Here is a 13,327-nt window from a genome sequence, read left to right as displayed (position 1 = left end):
CTTTTAAGGGCTCAACTAGAGAATGAAAAGAAGAAAAGAGAAATAGCAGAAAAGGAAAAGGAAAGAATAGAACGTGAAAAGGAAGAGCTGATGGAACGTCTGAGGCAAATTGAAGAACAGACAATGAAAGCCCAGAAAGGTAAAAGTTTCTTTTTGATACTGGATTCAAAATTGTTGCTCTGTCATCAGATAATATAGTATTTCTTAATACTATTACATCTTATTTGTCTTTTTTTAAATATATTTTTTAATCAGAGGAAAATTGCTTTACAGTGCCCTACAACTACATGAATCAGCAAAATTGTACATACGTCCCCTCCGTCTTTAGCCTCCCTCCCTTCCCACCACCCTGCCCCTCTAGCCCCTCACAGGGCACCAGGCTGAGCTCCCTGTCTTCCCTAGCTACTCCCCGCAAGCTGTGTATTTGACTCGTGATGGGGTATGTATGTCGATGCTGCTTTCTCTATCCGTCCCACCCTCTCTTTCCCCCACTGTGTCCACAAGTCCATTCTCTACATCCGTGTCTTGATTCCTTCCCCGCAAATAGGTTCATCTGTACCATTCTTCTAGATTCTACATACAGTACAAATTATTATGCCAGGTTTGGTTTCCTCTTTCTGACTTAATTCATTCTGTATAACAGGCTTTAGGCTCATCCACATCACTACAACTGACTCAAATTTGTTCCTTTTTACGGATGACTGATATTCTTTTGTTTTTATGTACCACAGCTTGTTTATCCATTTATCTGTTGAAGAACATCTAGGTTACTTCCATTTTTTATGTAGACCTCAGTTCAGTTCAGTTGCTCAGTCATGTGTGACTCTTGGCGACCCCATGAACCGCAGCACGCCAGGCCTCCCTGTCCATCACCAACTTCCAGAATCCACCCAAACCCATGTGCATTGAATTGGTGATGCCATCCAACCATCTTATCCTCTGTCGTCCCCTTCTCCTCCTGCCCTCAATCTTTCCCAGCATCAGGGTCTTTTCAGATGAGTCAGCTCTTCGCATCAGGTGGCCAAAGTATTGGAGTTTCAGCTTCAACATCAGTCCTTCCAATGAACACCCAGGACTGATCTCCTTTAGGATGGACTGGTTGGATCTCCTTGCAGTCCAAGGGACTCTCAAGAGTCTTCTCCAACACCACAGTTCAAAGAAAAGCATCAGTTCTTTGGCGCTCAGCTTTCTTTATAGTCCCACTCTCACATCCGTACATGACCAATGGAAAAACCATAGTCTTGACTAGACAGACCTTTGTTGGCAAAGTAATGTCTCTGCTTTTTAATATGCTATCTAGGTTGGTCATAACTTTCCTTCCAAGGAGTGTCTTTTAAATTCATGGCTGTATTCACCATCTGCAGTGATTTTGGAGCCCCCAAAAATAAAAGTCAGCCACTGTTTTCCACTGTTTCCCCATCTATTTGCCATGAAATGATGGGACCAGATGCCATGATGTTCGTTTTCTTAATGTTGAGCTTTAAGCCAACTTTTTCGCTCTCCTCCTTCACTTTCATCAAGAGGCTTTTTAGCTCTTCACTTTCTCCCATAAGGGTGGTGTCATCTGTATATCTGAGGTTATTGATATTTCTCCTGGCAGTCTTGATACCAACTTGTGCTTCTTCCAGCCCAGCGTTTCTCATGATGTACTCTGCATAGAAGTTAAACAAGCAGGGTGACAATATACAGCCTTGACATATTCCTTTTCCTATTTGGAACCAGTCTGTTGTTCCATGTCCAGTTCTAACTGTTGCTTCCTGACCTGAATACAGGTTTCTCAAGAGGCAAGTCAGGTGGTCTGATATTCCCATCTCTTTCAAAATTTTCCACAGTTTTTGTGATCCACACAGTCAAAGGCTTTGGCATAGTCAATAAAGCAGAAATACATGTTTTTCTGGAACGCTCTTGCTTTTTCGATGATCCAGCAGATGTTAGCAATTTGATCTCTGGTTCCGCTGCCTTTTCTAAAACCAGCTTGAACATCCTGAAGTTCACGGTTCACGTATTGCTAAAGCCTGGCTTGGAGAATTTTAAGCATCATTTTACTAGTGTGTGAGATGAGTGCAATTGTGCAGTAGTTTGAGCATTCTTTGACATTGCCTTTCTTTGGGATTGGGATGAAAACTGACCTTTTCCAGTCCTGTGGCCACTGCTGAGTTTTCCAAATTTGCTGGCATATTGAGTGCAGCACACTCACAGCATCATCTTTCAGGATTTGAATATATATAGACCTAATTCCATTTAATTGCCAATTTAATAGTTAGTGGAATTAAATCATAAACATTTTTAAGGCACATTCACGTATCCAGTGCTCATATATTTGTTTTTCATTTTCTTTAGTACTCAAATATTTTTATATGTACTTTTATTACACATTACAAATGACTGTATGTGTTAATTTTTTTCTTTGGACTCTCCAGGGTTCCATACACAGAAATACATTTTCAGTGCTTTCTGGGATTTAAACAAAATTTCTTTATGGATATTTGAGTACTATTCTGATTATTTAAACTCTTCTAGAACTCAGTCTCTAGTTTCAGGATATTAAAAAATACACAAGTATATTCAGTATATTAAAAAATATGTAGCCATGTTTTGTTTGTTTTTGGTAACATGTTTGAAAGAACCTTCTTCCTAGACAGTAGGTAACCAAAATGTTACATTATATTAATGTTTTATTATTTTAATATCATTTTTATTTGGCTGTGTCAGGTCTTAGCTTTGAGAATGCAGGATCTTCACTTTGTCACGCAGAATCTTTTTTTGTGGTGCATAGACTGTAGTTGTGTTACATGGCATGTGGGATCTTAGTTCCCCAACCAGGGATTGAACTGGCATTCCCTGAATTGCAATTCAGATTCTTAACCACTGGACAACCAGGGAAGTCCCAACTACAATGTATGTTTAGAAGGGCTACATTTATATTTAGCAAGTGTGGTTTATATAAAGTAACTTTATTTTTTTTTAATTTTTAATTTTTTAATTTTTACTTTATTTTACTTTACAATACTGTATTGGTTTTGCCATACATTGACACGAATCCACCATGGGTGTATACAAGCTCCCAATCCTGAATCCCCCTCCCACCTCCCACCCGACATCCTCTCTCTGGGTCATCCCCATGCACCAACCCCAAGCATCCTGTATCGAACATAGACTGGCACATCGTTTCTTACATGATAGTATACATGTTTCAATGCCATTCTCCCAAATCATCCCACCCTCTCCCTCTCCCTCACAGTCCAAAAGTCCGTTCTATACATCTGTGTCTCTTTTGCTGTCTCGCATACAGGGTCATCATTACCATCTTTCTAAATTCATTGCAGCACTGTTTATAATAGCCAGGACATGGAAACAACCTTGATGTCCATCAGCAGATGAATGGATAAGAAAGCTGTGGTACATATACACAATGGAGTATACTCAGCCATTAAAAAGAATACATTTGAATCAGTTCTAATGAGATGGATGAAACTGGAGCCGATTATACAGAGTGAAGTAAGCCAGAAAGAAAAACACCAATACAGTATACTGACACATATATATGTAATTTAAAGTAACTTTAGAATAGACAAAAAAGATACTGAGCAAAATAAAATACTGTATTCCTTCTTAAGAGGTAGTACTTGCTTTCCTGATGACTAGTAGAATCAGACATTCAGTTCTGTTGAAAATAGCTATCAGTCTTATTTAAGGTTTATTTTTGCTCCTTGCATCAGCTGATGGTGGGATGATGCTCTTGAGCAGTGGGTAGAATAATTTGCCCAGATGGGTAGCTAAAGGAGGAAGTCACAAAGATTGTTATAAATGTACAAATTGATCATCCCAATTGTAAGATGATTGGAAATAATATTTCTAAGAGAAGAAATAGATTTTTAAAAGCCCTGGGTTTTACTCTGACTCATGAGGAACCATACTTCTCAGAGCTGTAAGAGACCTAGAAACTGTTTAGTTTAAAACCCCGAGGTAGTCAAGAAACTTGTTTGCAGACCATAGCGGAAGGGTAAAACTTGTTTCCTGAATTCTAACTTGATACTGTTTATACCACTCTTGGGCTCCCCTGGTGGCTCAGCTGGTAAAGAATCCTCCTGCATGTGAGAGACCTGGGTTCGATCTCTGGGTTGGGAAGATCCCCTGGAGAAGGGAATGGCTACCCACTCCAGTATTCTGGCCTGAAGAAGTTCATGGGGGCATAAAGAGTTGGACACAACTGTACGAGTTTCACCCACTCCAGGTGGTTTTTCATCAATTAAAGCAGATATTCACGATGTGCCAACTTTGTGCTGAATTTTAGACAGACAGATAAATAGTGTTCATGGGAGTGAAGCCTGTGTGCTTGGTAGAAATGAGATGGATACATAAAAATTTTAATACAGTTAGATAACATGTGCTAAGTGCTATGTGAAGAGTGTAGACAATATTTATATTAGAGGAAGAATCTTGGGGAAAAAGCTAGAATGTACTAAAGCGTTTTTTATAGAAGGAAAGTTTAAAGAAATTTATGATACTGCTTTGATTTTAAAAAGAAGATTGAAGGATAGCAGCTTTTCACTTATATAATTACTTTTCTGAGAGAATAGCTATTTACGAAATCTTTCAATCTTATTTAGATGTGTGATAAAAATATTGCTGATTTACATACAGACAAGTACTTAAGTAAGTGAACACTAAAGAATATAAGGAAGATAGAACGCAAGAAAAAATATAGAGCATCCTTGTCAAGACAGTTTCAAATCAGTCATCTTAAGGTGAAGGACATCCAGTTTTGCTTGTTTCCTCTTTTTTTTTTTTCTAATAATAAAGCTTTCCAGGCTGTCCTAAACTCTGCATCAGTTGTCTTGTAATTTATGCTAAGTTCTCACTCAAATGATAAGTAGCTCTAACCATTTCTAAATCATGATATTTAGTAGATAAACTAGTAATTTTTTGTTTGAAAAGAAACGTATTTCATTATTGTCGTTTTCTTAAAAATTTGATATTGATGGTATTATTTGAAATTTGAAATGTCACAAATAATTAAACAGAATCATGCTAACAGTTTGCATTGCATATTCATTATTGTTAGATTATTTAGCTTCCTTTGTCATTCTTTAACTATTTTTAAGATAACATTGGTAACTGTATTTGACATATGACAGCCAAACCTAAATTTAGTTTCTGTTCTAAAAAAATACCACATTTCAAAATGAATTTCCACTTTCACAAAAAACAAGCCATAGGAAAGAGTTAGGGGTATAGTGATTTCATTCTGGATACTTGCTATCATAATGACCCATATAACCATGATGGTGTCATCAGTTACCTGGAGTCAAAGTGTGAAGTCCAGTCATCCTTGAGTGCAAAGTCAAGTGAGCCTTAGGAAGCATCACTATGAACAAAGCTAGTGGAGGTGATGAAATTCCAGCTGAGCTATTTCAGATCCTAAAAGATAATGCTGTTAAAGTGCTGTACTCAATAGGCCAGCAAATTTGGAAAACTCAGCAGTGACCACAGGACTGAAAGAGGTCAGTTTTCATTCCAATCCAAAAGAAAGGCATTGCCAAAGAATGTTCATACTACCACACAATTGCACCAGTCATTTCACCCATGCAAAGTAATGTTCAAAATTCTCCAAGCTAGGCTTCAGCATCATGTGAACTGAGAAATTCCAGATGTTTGAGCTAGCTTTAGAAAAGGCAGAGGAACCAGAGATCAAATTGCCAACATCCATTGGATCATTGAAAAAGCAAGAGAATTCCAGAAAAACATCTACTTCATTGACTGTGCTAAAGCCTTTGACTGTATGGATCACAACAAACTGTGGAAAATACTTCAAAGAGATGGGAATACCAGATCACCCCCTTACCTTCCTCCTGAGAAACCTGTATGCAGGTCAAGAAGCATGGAACCACAGACTAGTTCCAAATTGGGAAAGGAGTACATCAAGGCTGTATATTGTCACCCTGCTTACTAAACTTCTATACAGAGTATATCATGCGAAATGCTGGGCTGGATGAAGCACAAGCTGGAATCAAGATTGCCGGGAGAAATATTAATAACCTCAGATATGCAGATGACACCACCCTTATGGCAGAAAGCGAAGTGGAATTAAAGACACTCTTGATGAAGTTGAAAGAGGAGAGTGAAAAAGCTGGTTGAAGACTCAACATTCAAAAAACAAAGATCATGGCATCTGGTCCCATCACTTCATGTCAAATAGATGGGGAAACAATGGAAACAGTGACAGACTTTATTTTCTTGGGCTTCAAAATCACTGCAGATGGTGACTGCAGCCATGAAATTAAAAGGTGCTTGATCCTTGGAAGAAAAGCTATGACAAATCTAGACAGCATATTAAAAAACAGATTACTTTGCAGACAAAGTTCGGTCTAGTCAAAGCTGTGTTTTTTCCAGTAGTCATGTGTGCATGTGAGAGTTGGACAGTAAAGAAGGCTTAGTGCCAAAGAATTGATGCTTTTGAACTGTGATGTTGGAGAAGACTCTTGAGAGTCCTTTGGACTGCAGTTATACCCAACTATTCCATCCTAAAGGAAATCAGTCCTGAATATTCATTGGAAGGACTGATGCCGAAGCTGACACTCCAGTACTTGGCCATCTTATGCAAAGAGCCGACTCAATAGAGAAGACCCTGATGCTGGGAAAGATTGAAGGCAGGAGGAGAAGTGGATGACAGAGATGATTGGATGGCATCATTGACTCAATGAACATGAGTTTGAGCAAGCTCCAGGAGTTGGTGATGGACAGAGAAGCCTGCAGGGCTACGGTTCAGGGGGTTGCAAAGAGTTGGGCACGATTGAACTACTGAGTAGCAACGACAACTTGTTAAGCACCCAGTACTGTTCTAGGCCGTTTTCTGGCTGTTGGGGATATAGTATTGAACATATAAGATCCCTACGCTTGTGTAGCTTACAGTTTATTGAGGAAAGACAGAGTAATAAATGTAACATAATAAAAATCATTTTATGTAGTTCTAAGTGCTGTGAAGGAGATAAATAGGGTAATGTGATAAAAGTAATAGTTGTGAGCAGGAGGGGGTTTATGTATGCATTGTTTACAAATAGAAGTCAAGCTTTAATTCAGATACTAATTTACAGTATGACCATAAGCAAGTCATTTTTAGCCTCTAGATTTCCTTAGGTTCCTAACTTCTAAAATGGAAGTAAATAATTTACTTTACTGATGTTTTTTTAAATATAGTTACAGTAAAAATTTTTTGTTGAAATTTTTTCATAGGTGTAATAATGTGCATACCTCTTAGATGTAAGGCTCAGTGGATTTTTATTAAATGAATTTATTTCTGTAACTTCCCAAAACAAGATAAACATTACCTGCCCTCAGGGAACCCCCTATTGTGTCTCCTCCAAGTCAGTTTTTAAGTCCCAAATGTGAGATATCTTTCTGATTTATATCATCATAAAGTTTAGTCTTATTTTTTTTTCTAGTAGCTTTGTTGAGATACAGTTTACATACCACACAACCGTTTGAAGTGTATGAGGTGATAGGTTTTAGTATTATTCACAGGAGTCATGCAGCTGTCGCCAAGATTTTAGAACAATTTCATCACCCCTAAAAGAAGTCCCATACCTGATAGCAGTCACTCCCATTTATTCCCATTTCTCCCTGCTTCCCCACCCCCCATACCTGGGCAGTTACTGATTTAATTTTTTATCTCTATAGACTTTACTGTCCTGGACGTTTCACATAAATGCAGTCATGCAAAACATGGTCTGTTGTGACTTGTGCTGAGCATAATGTTTGCAAGTTTCATCCTGTTTTAGCATCTTTGAAGGACTTCATTGCTGAATAATATTCTATGCATATGATGCTATGTTTTACTTTTTCATCAGTTGTTGAACTTGCGGGTTGTTTCTACCCTTTGACTGTTGTGAATATGCTGCTGTAAACATTTGTGTACAGGTTACTGTGTATCCATATGTGTTCACTTCTTTTTGCTGTAAGCCTGAGAGTGGAGTTGCTGGGCCATATGTTTAACTTTTTGAGGACTTGCCCATCTGATTTCTAAGATAACTGTTTGCCATTAACATTCCTACCAGCAAGACATGTGTTCTCCACATCCTCACCGGCACTTGACAGTGTTTGTCTTTTGGATTATAGTCATCATAAATGGCAGTGATGTGCTGTCTCATTGTGGTTTTGATTTGCGTTTTCCTAATGGCTAATGATGTTGAGCATGTTTCCATATTCTTAGTATCTCTTTGGAAAAAATGTATTTTCAGATTTTCTCTGCAAATCAAGTCTTTTTGTTGTTGAGGTATAAGACTTTTTAAAAATTTCTGTGTAAATCTCATATCTATATCACATATATAATATGCAGATATTTTCTCCTGTGGGTAATCTTTTCATTTTGTTGATGGTATTCTTTGGTTTTAAATTTGGATAAAGTCCAATTTATTATTTATTTTGGGCTGTTATTAGTTGAGTTTTTGGCACAATATCTTAGAATCATCTTGCCTGTGTTTGAACACATAGAAATTCATGTGTACTTATTTTTGGCTTCTTTCTGCTCAGACTTATGCAGATAGCTGTAGTTTTTGTTTTTGTTTTTGTTTTACATTATTGTATAATATTTGACTGCACGTATTTACCTGTTTATCCATTCTACTGGTGATAGACATTGGGGATATTTCCTGTTTGAAGCTATTATAAAATCAGGCTGCTATGAGCATTCTTGAAAATAGCAGTTGGTGTACTTACCCACTAATTTGTTGAGTGTACACACCTGGAATTGTGAGTGGACCTGCAGGATCACAGCTGTAACGAGCTATTGTAGATACTGCCATCAGTTTCCCAAAGTGGTTGTGTCAATTTTCATTCCTCCCAGTGCTCTACATCTTCATCGTTACATCCCCCACTCATTATTGTCGGGATTTCTTTTTTGTTTGTTTAGCCATTCTAGTGAATACAGTTAGTACAATGTATTTCCTTGATGACTGATGACTTTGAGTACCTTAGCAAATCCTTATAGCTCTCTCTGAAGTGCCTTTTCACTTGTTGTGCCCATTCAAAAAAAACATTGAATTTTCTTCTTTTTCCTATTGATCTATTGATCCTATTAATCATGTAAAGGAAATCTTTACATGTATTAATTATTTAAAAAAAAATCTCTCCATGGTATACCTTTTTACTCTCTTAATGGTTGGTGTCTTTTAATGAAAAGACAGTCAACTTTAAGCTCTGTTTATAACTCTTTTTTCCTTATGATTATGAATGTGTTATTATTTACTATTCTTCACTATTTCTAGAAATTTTGTTTGACCTTCTACATTTCGGTCCATAGTCCATATATGTGACTTTTGTAAGGGTCAAGGTTTATTTTTTACCCACATGTATTTCTAACTGACCTAGATCCATTTGTTGCTAAGACTTTGTACCATATGTAGCATCACCTTTGTCACAAATCCAGAAGTCTCTATGTATAAATCTATTGCTAGACTTTGTTCCACCTATTAGTTTACCTGTTGAACTGCCAGTGCCACAGAGTTCATTTACTAGTTGTATCTAAAAAGATTTTTAACTCATGTGTCTCATAAATAAGTCATAGGTATACAGTAAAATGGTAGGAAGCATGTTTCAGAGTAAGGTGACTCTTGGGCTGCCATGTTACTTTATCTTTAATCTTTTATGGTATTAGTTGTTAATGGTTACATGTTATATGCTTTTATAATCCTGAGGTTGAGAAATGGAAAATATTAATTACTTAAAAACATTATTAGAGAGCCATTTAGTTTATAAGAAGACATCTAATGTCTACAGAAGAGTTTAATATCTGCCAAGATTAGGGTCTTCCATTGAAGTCAACAATCTGAATATGCTGCTGTTTCACAAAATAAACCCTCTCCTCCCAAGGTATTGTGAGGTAATGCACATCCTGGTTCATTCCTAGGTTGGTAGTTTTCTCTTTGCTATATTAACTATTCCTTTCCTCCAATCTTCTGTAACCTCCCATTCTAGTTATTCGCAGTACTTTTTTTGAAGAGAGAGCTCCTGGAGAAGATATTCTGGAAATGGAAACTCCAGGAGAGGAAGATCAGCTGTTGAAATGTTTTTGCTGCAAACTTCTGTGGCTTGAGGATGTGATAACAGTTTTTGAATGTGATGAAAGCTCCATAACTCTGATTTATCTTCTAAGTTGGCACTTAAAATCATGCTTTTCTGTTAAGTTCTCCACCACTGCCCCTGTGTGTGTGTGTGTGTGTGTACATTTTTTTTTTCTTTCTTTCAGATTTTCTCCCTTTAATGTTTCCTTTTCAGGCACAGGAGGAGCTTAACACAGTCTTCACATTTAAAGTTCTGCTGTTTGTTTGGTGGTTATAAATGTTTTATCTTTTTCGAGATGGCTTCTTTTTTCTCCTTTAATGCATGATTCTAGTGTGTGGCTCACTGTTTTGCTAAAATAAAATTAGCAGTGTGTTTAGTCTCTGTCAAAGAGCTGAGTGTTTAGCTGGTTGTCTTTATGAAGCAATTGTAGATGGTGAGCCTAAAGGTAAAGGTGGTATGGAGTTTCTAGAAGGTAGTAAAGGAAAGACTATATTCATAGTCATAAGAAAAAGGGTGGTAAATTGAACTTTTATAGTTACAAATGGGACTCTGGCCCTTGGCATCTTTGCAGAGGGTTTTTTGGACTTCTGAAAATCCATTTCTGCATTATTGCCAGTGTTTGTCTGGCTTTTGAAATTTTCCTCGTGCTTTGCTTTTTTTCCAGGTTCTCCTAGATGAGCAGTATCAGTCATAGTTCTTTTAATGACCTTGCTTGTTAACTCCAATGTCTAGCTAATTTATGGGTCTATTCTGTAGTCTGTTTTCCCTTTTTAGGGTGGAGGAGGGGATTTTAAAGGGCCTCGTTTGGTCCTATCTGGTATGCCTGGTAGTTTTGATTAGATGCATGACACTGTATGTGAAAAAGTTATAGAGACTTTAGATGGTGTTATTTTCCTTCAGGGCTGGTGAGGGAGGGAAGTGGTGTTACTCAGTTACTATCTGACTCTTTGCAACCCCCTGGACTATAGCCCATCAGGCTCCTCCATGGGATTCTCCAGGCAAGAATACTGAAGTGGATTGCCATTCCCTTTTCCAGGGGATCTTCTCAACCCAGGGATTGAACCCAGGTCTCCTGCACTGCTGGCATATTCTTTACCATCTGAGCCAAGAAAGGCCTACATTTTTTTTAGAGAGGATTTAATTTTCTTGTGACAGGCAGAATGTGCAGATCACCTTGAGGGAGTTGTGCTGGGTTTCAGGCTTTGTTAAGGTTGGTCTCTTTCTAGTTTTACTGCTAGTCTGTAGCCATTTGGAGGCATCATCTGAAAGACAGTTCTATGATCTTAAAGGGCCTTGAATCCAGCCTTTGATTCCCAAACTGCAAGAGAGTGTTAATCTCTCAGATCAGCTCTTTGCACTCTTACAGCTACTTTTTACTTGTTTCTGTAGTATTTGAGCCCATATGTGTACATTTTAGGAGTTGGCAAATATCTTGAGGGGAAATAACACGCAGATTTTGAGACTTTTATACTTATTTCTTTTCAGGATCTTGTCCTTTCAAGTCTTGGATGCTTTTGCAGTTTCAGAGTCTAGATCTCTGTTTTCTCAGCTTGATAGAATATTGCAGGCTCTGCCTTTATTCCACTCTGCTAGGACTATTATATACCATTTTTTTAATATAAAATAAGCAAGCACATGATATACACACAAAGATATGCTTTTCTCGCCACTTGTTTCTTAAACAAATTGCACCTTGCTGTTTTCAATTAATGTAATCTTGAAAGTCCATATGTATTCAGATATCTTCCTTACTTTTTTATAATAACACAATACTTCATTGTGTAGATGTAGTACAGATACTTTAAAATTGCTTTTTCAGCGAGTAATTTATGATCATATTCTTTTTCTGTGATTTCTAAGAATTTTAATAATAAGACTTTTGCTTTTGTTTTATAATATCAATAGTATTAGTTCTTTCTCCAGTGTAAAAATAAACTATTGCCCTAGACTGGAAAGAGGAAGAAAAAATATATATACTCCTTCTGAGATTTTTTTTTATTAATACATTTTTTACTTACAACTGTTGTAATTTTATAGTTTCCCATCTTTGGCCTTGGGGTAACATTAGAGATCATTTGGCTTGTAAAGTCTTAGACTTGTCAAAATCAAATGGTACTTGTATTCAAACCTGGTTAAGAAGAGAAACTCACAAATTTTATTAGCTTGAACTTAGAATAACTTTCCTGGTCTACTCCTAATTTAACTTCCATAACCATCTACATCAGTATGCTGTGTACTATTAGTGAGAGAAACAATTTATTCTGGGAACTTTCCCCCTTCATCCTGAAAGAGCTGAGATTCTAAAAGAAGCCAGATTCCTTGGCTTCCCACTTGCCAGATCCTCAAAAATTGTAGGTTCTAGATTTTTATGACCCAGATGGGTAAAAACATTGATGTTATTCACTTTCCCTATCTAATCCTTCTCCTCAAGCACTTCTAACTTGATCCAAGGTCTGGAGGGATGTTTGTTTCATAGAAATATTCTCTTCTCTTTTTTTGGCTGTGTCACGTGGCCAGTGGGATCCTAGTTCCCTCCATCAGGGCTTGAACCTGGGGCCAAGGCAGTTAGAGCGCTGAGCCCTAGCTATTGGACTGCCAGGGAACTCCTGAAATATTCTAATTCATGGGTTCACAAACTCCTTCTATAAAGGGTTGGATAGTAAATATTTCAGGCTTTGCAGGCCACATGATCTGTTACAGCTTTCAACTCTTCCACTGCAGTATGAAAGCAGTCATATAGAATACCTAATGAGTGAGGGTGTGAGTTCCAGTAAAACTTCAGTTACAAAAACAAGATATTGGGTTGGGTTTGATCACTGAGTTGTAGTTTACAAATTACACTTCACTGGAGGGGAAAGCAGGAGGATCTTTGTGAGATGTATGGCACTTCAAAATCTTACTTTCTAGAAGAGGCTAGAGTAGATTTGAAGTTTTCAGTTAATTTCTCAACGTTTAAAAAATTAGACTTCTGTGTAATTCTTAATATACCACAAAGCAATCATTGCTTTATCTCCTGTTCCTCAAATTAATACTTACTACAAAAAAAAAAAACTGATAGAAAATAAAGAATACTGGGAAATATTTATTTTGAAAGTTAACTTTGTAACCCAGACTTATTTTTCATTATTGTATCATAGTACAGAAAGAATTTGTATTATGAGAGAAAGCTTTGTTTTCATTTGTAAACTTTTCTAATTGTTTACTTTTTTAGAAGAAGGATAAAGTCATGAACTTTGTAAGCTTTATTTTATATGTCAGTCAACCAGAT

At 37.1% G+C, this 13,327-nt stretch overlaps 1 protein-coding gene across 1 annotated transcript in view; it reads left to right on the top strand.

Annotated features, from left to right (window-relative positions):
- The window catches only part of RDX (radixin), a 104,202-nt gene that overhangs the window by 53,992 nt on the left and 36,883 nt on the right, over window positions 1–13,327 (top strand). The window contains exon 10 of the mRNA XM_069554974.1: window positions 9–139. Coding sequence (XP_069411075.1) covers window positions 9–139 — 131 coding nt within the window. The remainder of the gene's footprint in view (window positions 1–8; window positions 140–13,327) is intronic.

Source organism: Ovis canadensis, chromosome 15, assembly GCF_042477335.2.
Source record: "Ovis canadensis isolate MfBH-ARS-UI-01 breed Bighorn chromosome 15, ARS-UI_OviCan_v2, whole genome shotgun sequence".
Taxonomy (NCBI): Eukaryota; Metazoa; Chordata; class Mammalia; order Artiodactyla; family Bovidae; genus Ovis; species Ovis canadensis.
The sequence above is the reverse complement of the archived record's forward strand: the minus strand, read 5'-3'. Positions and strand labels throughout refer to the sequence as shown.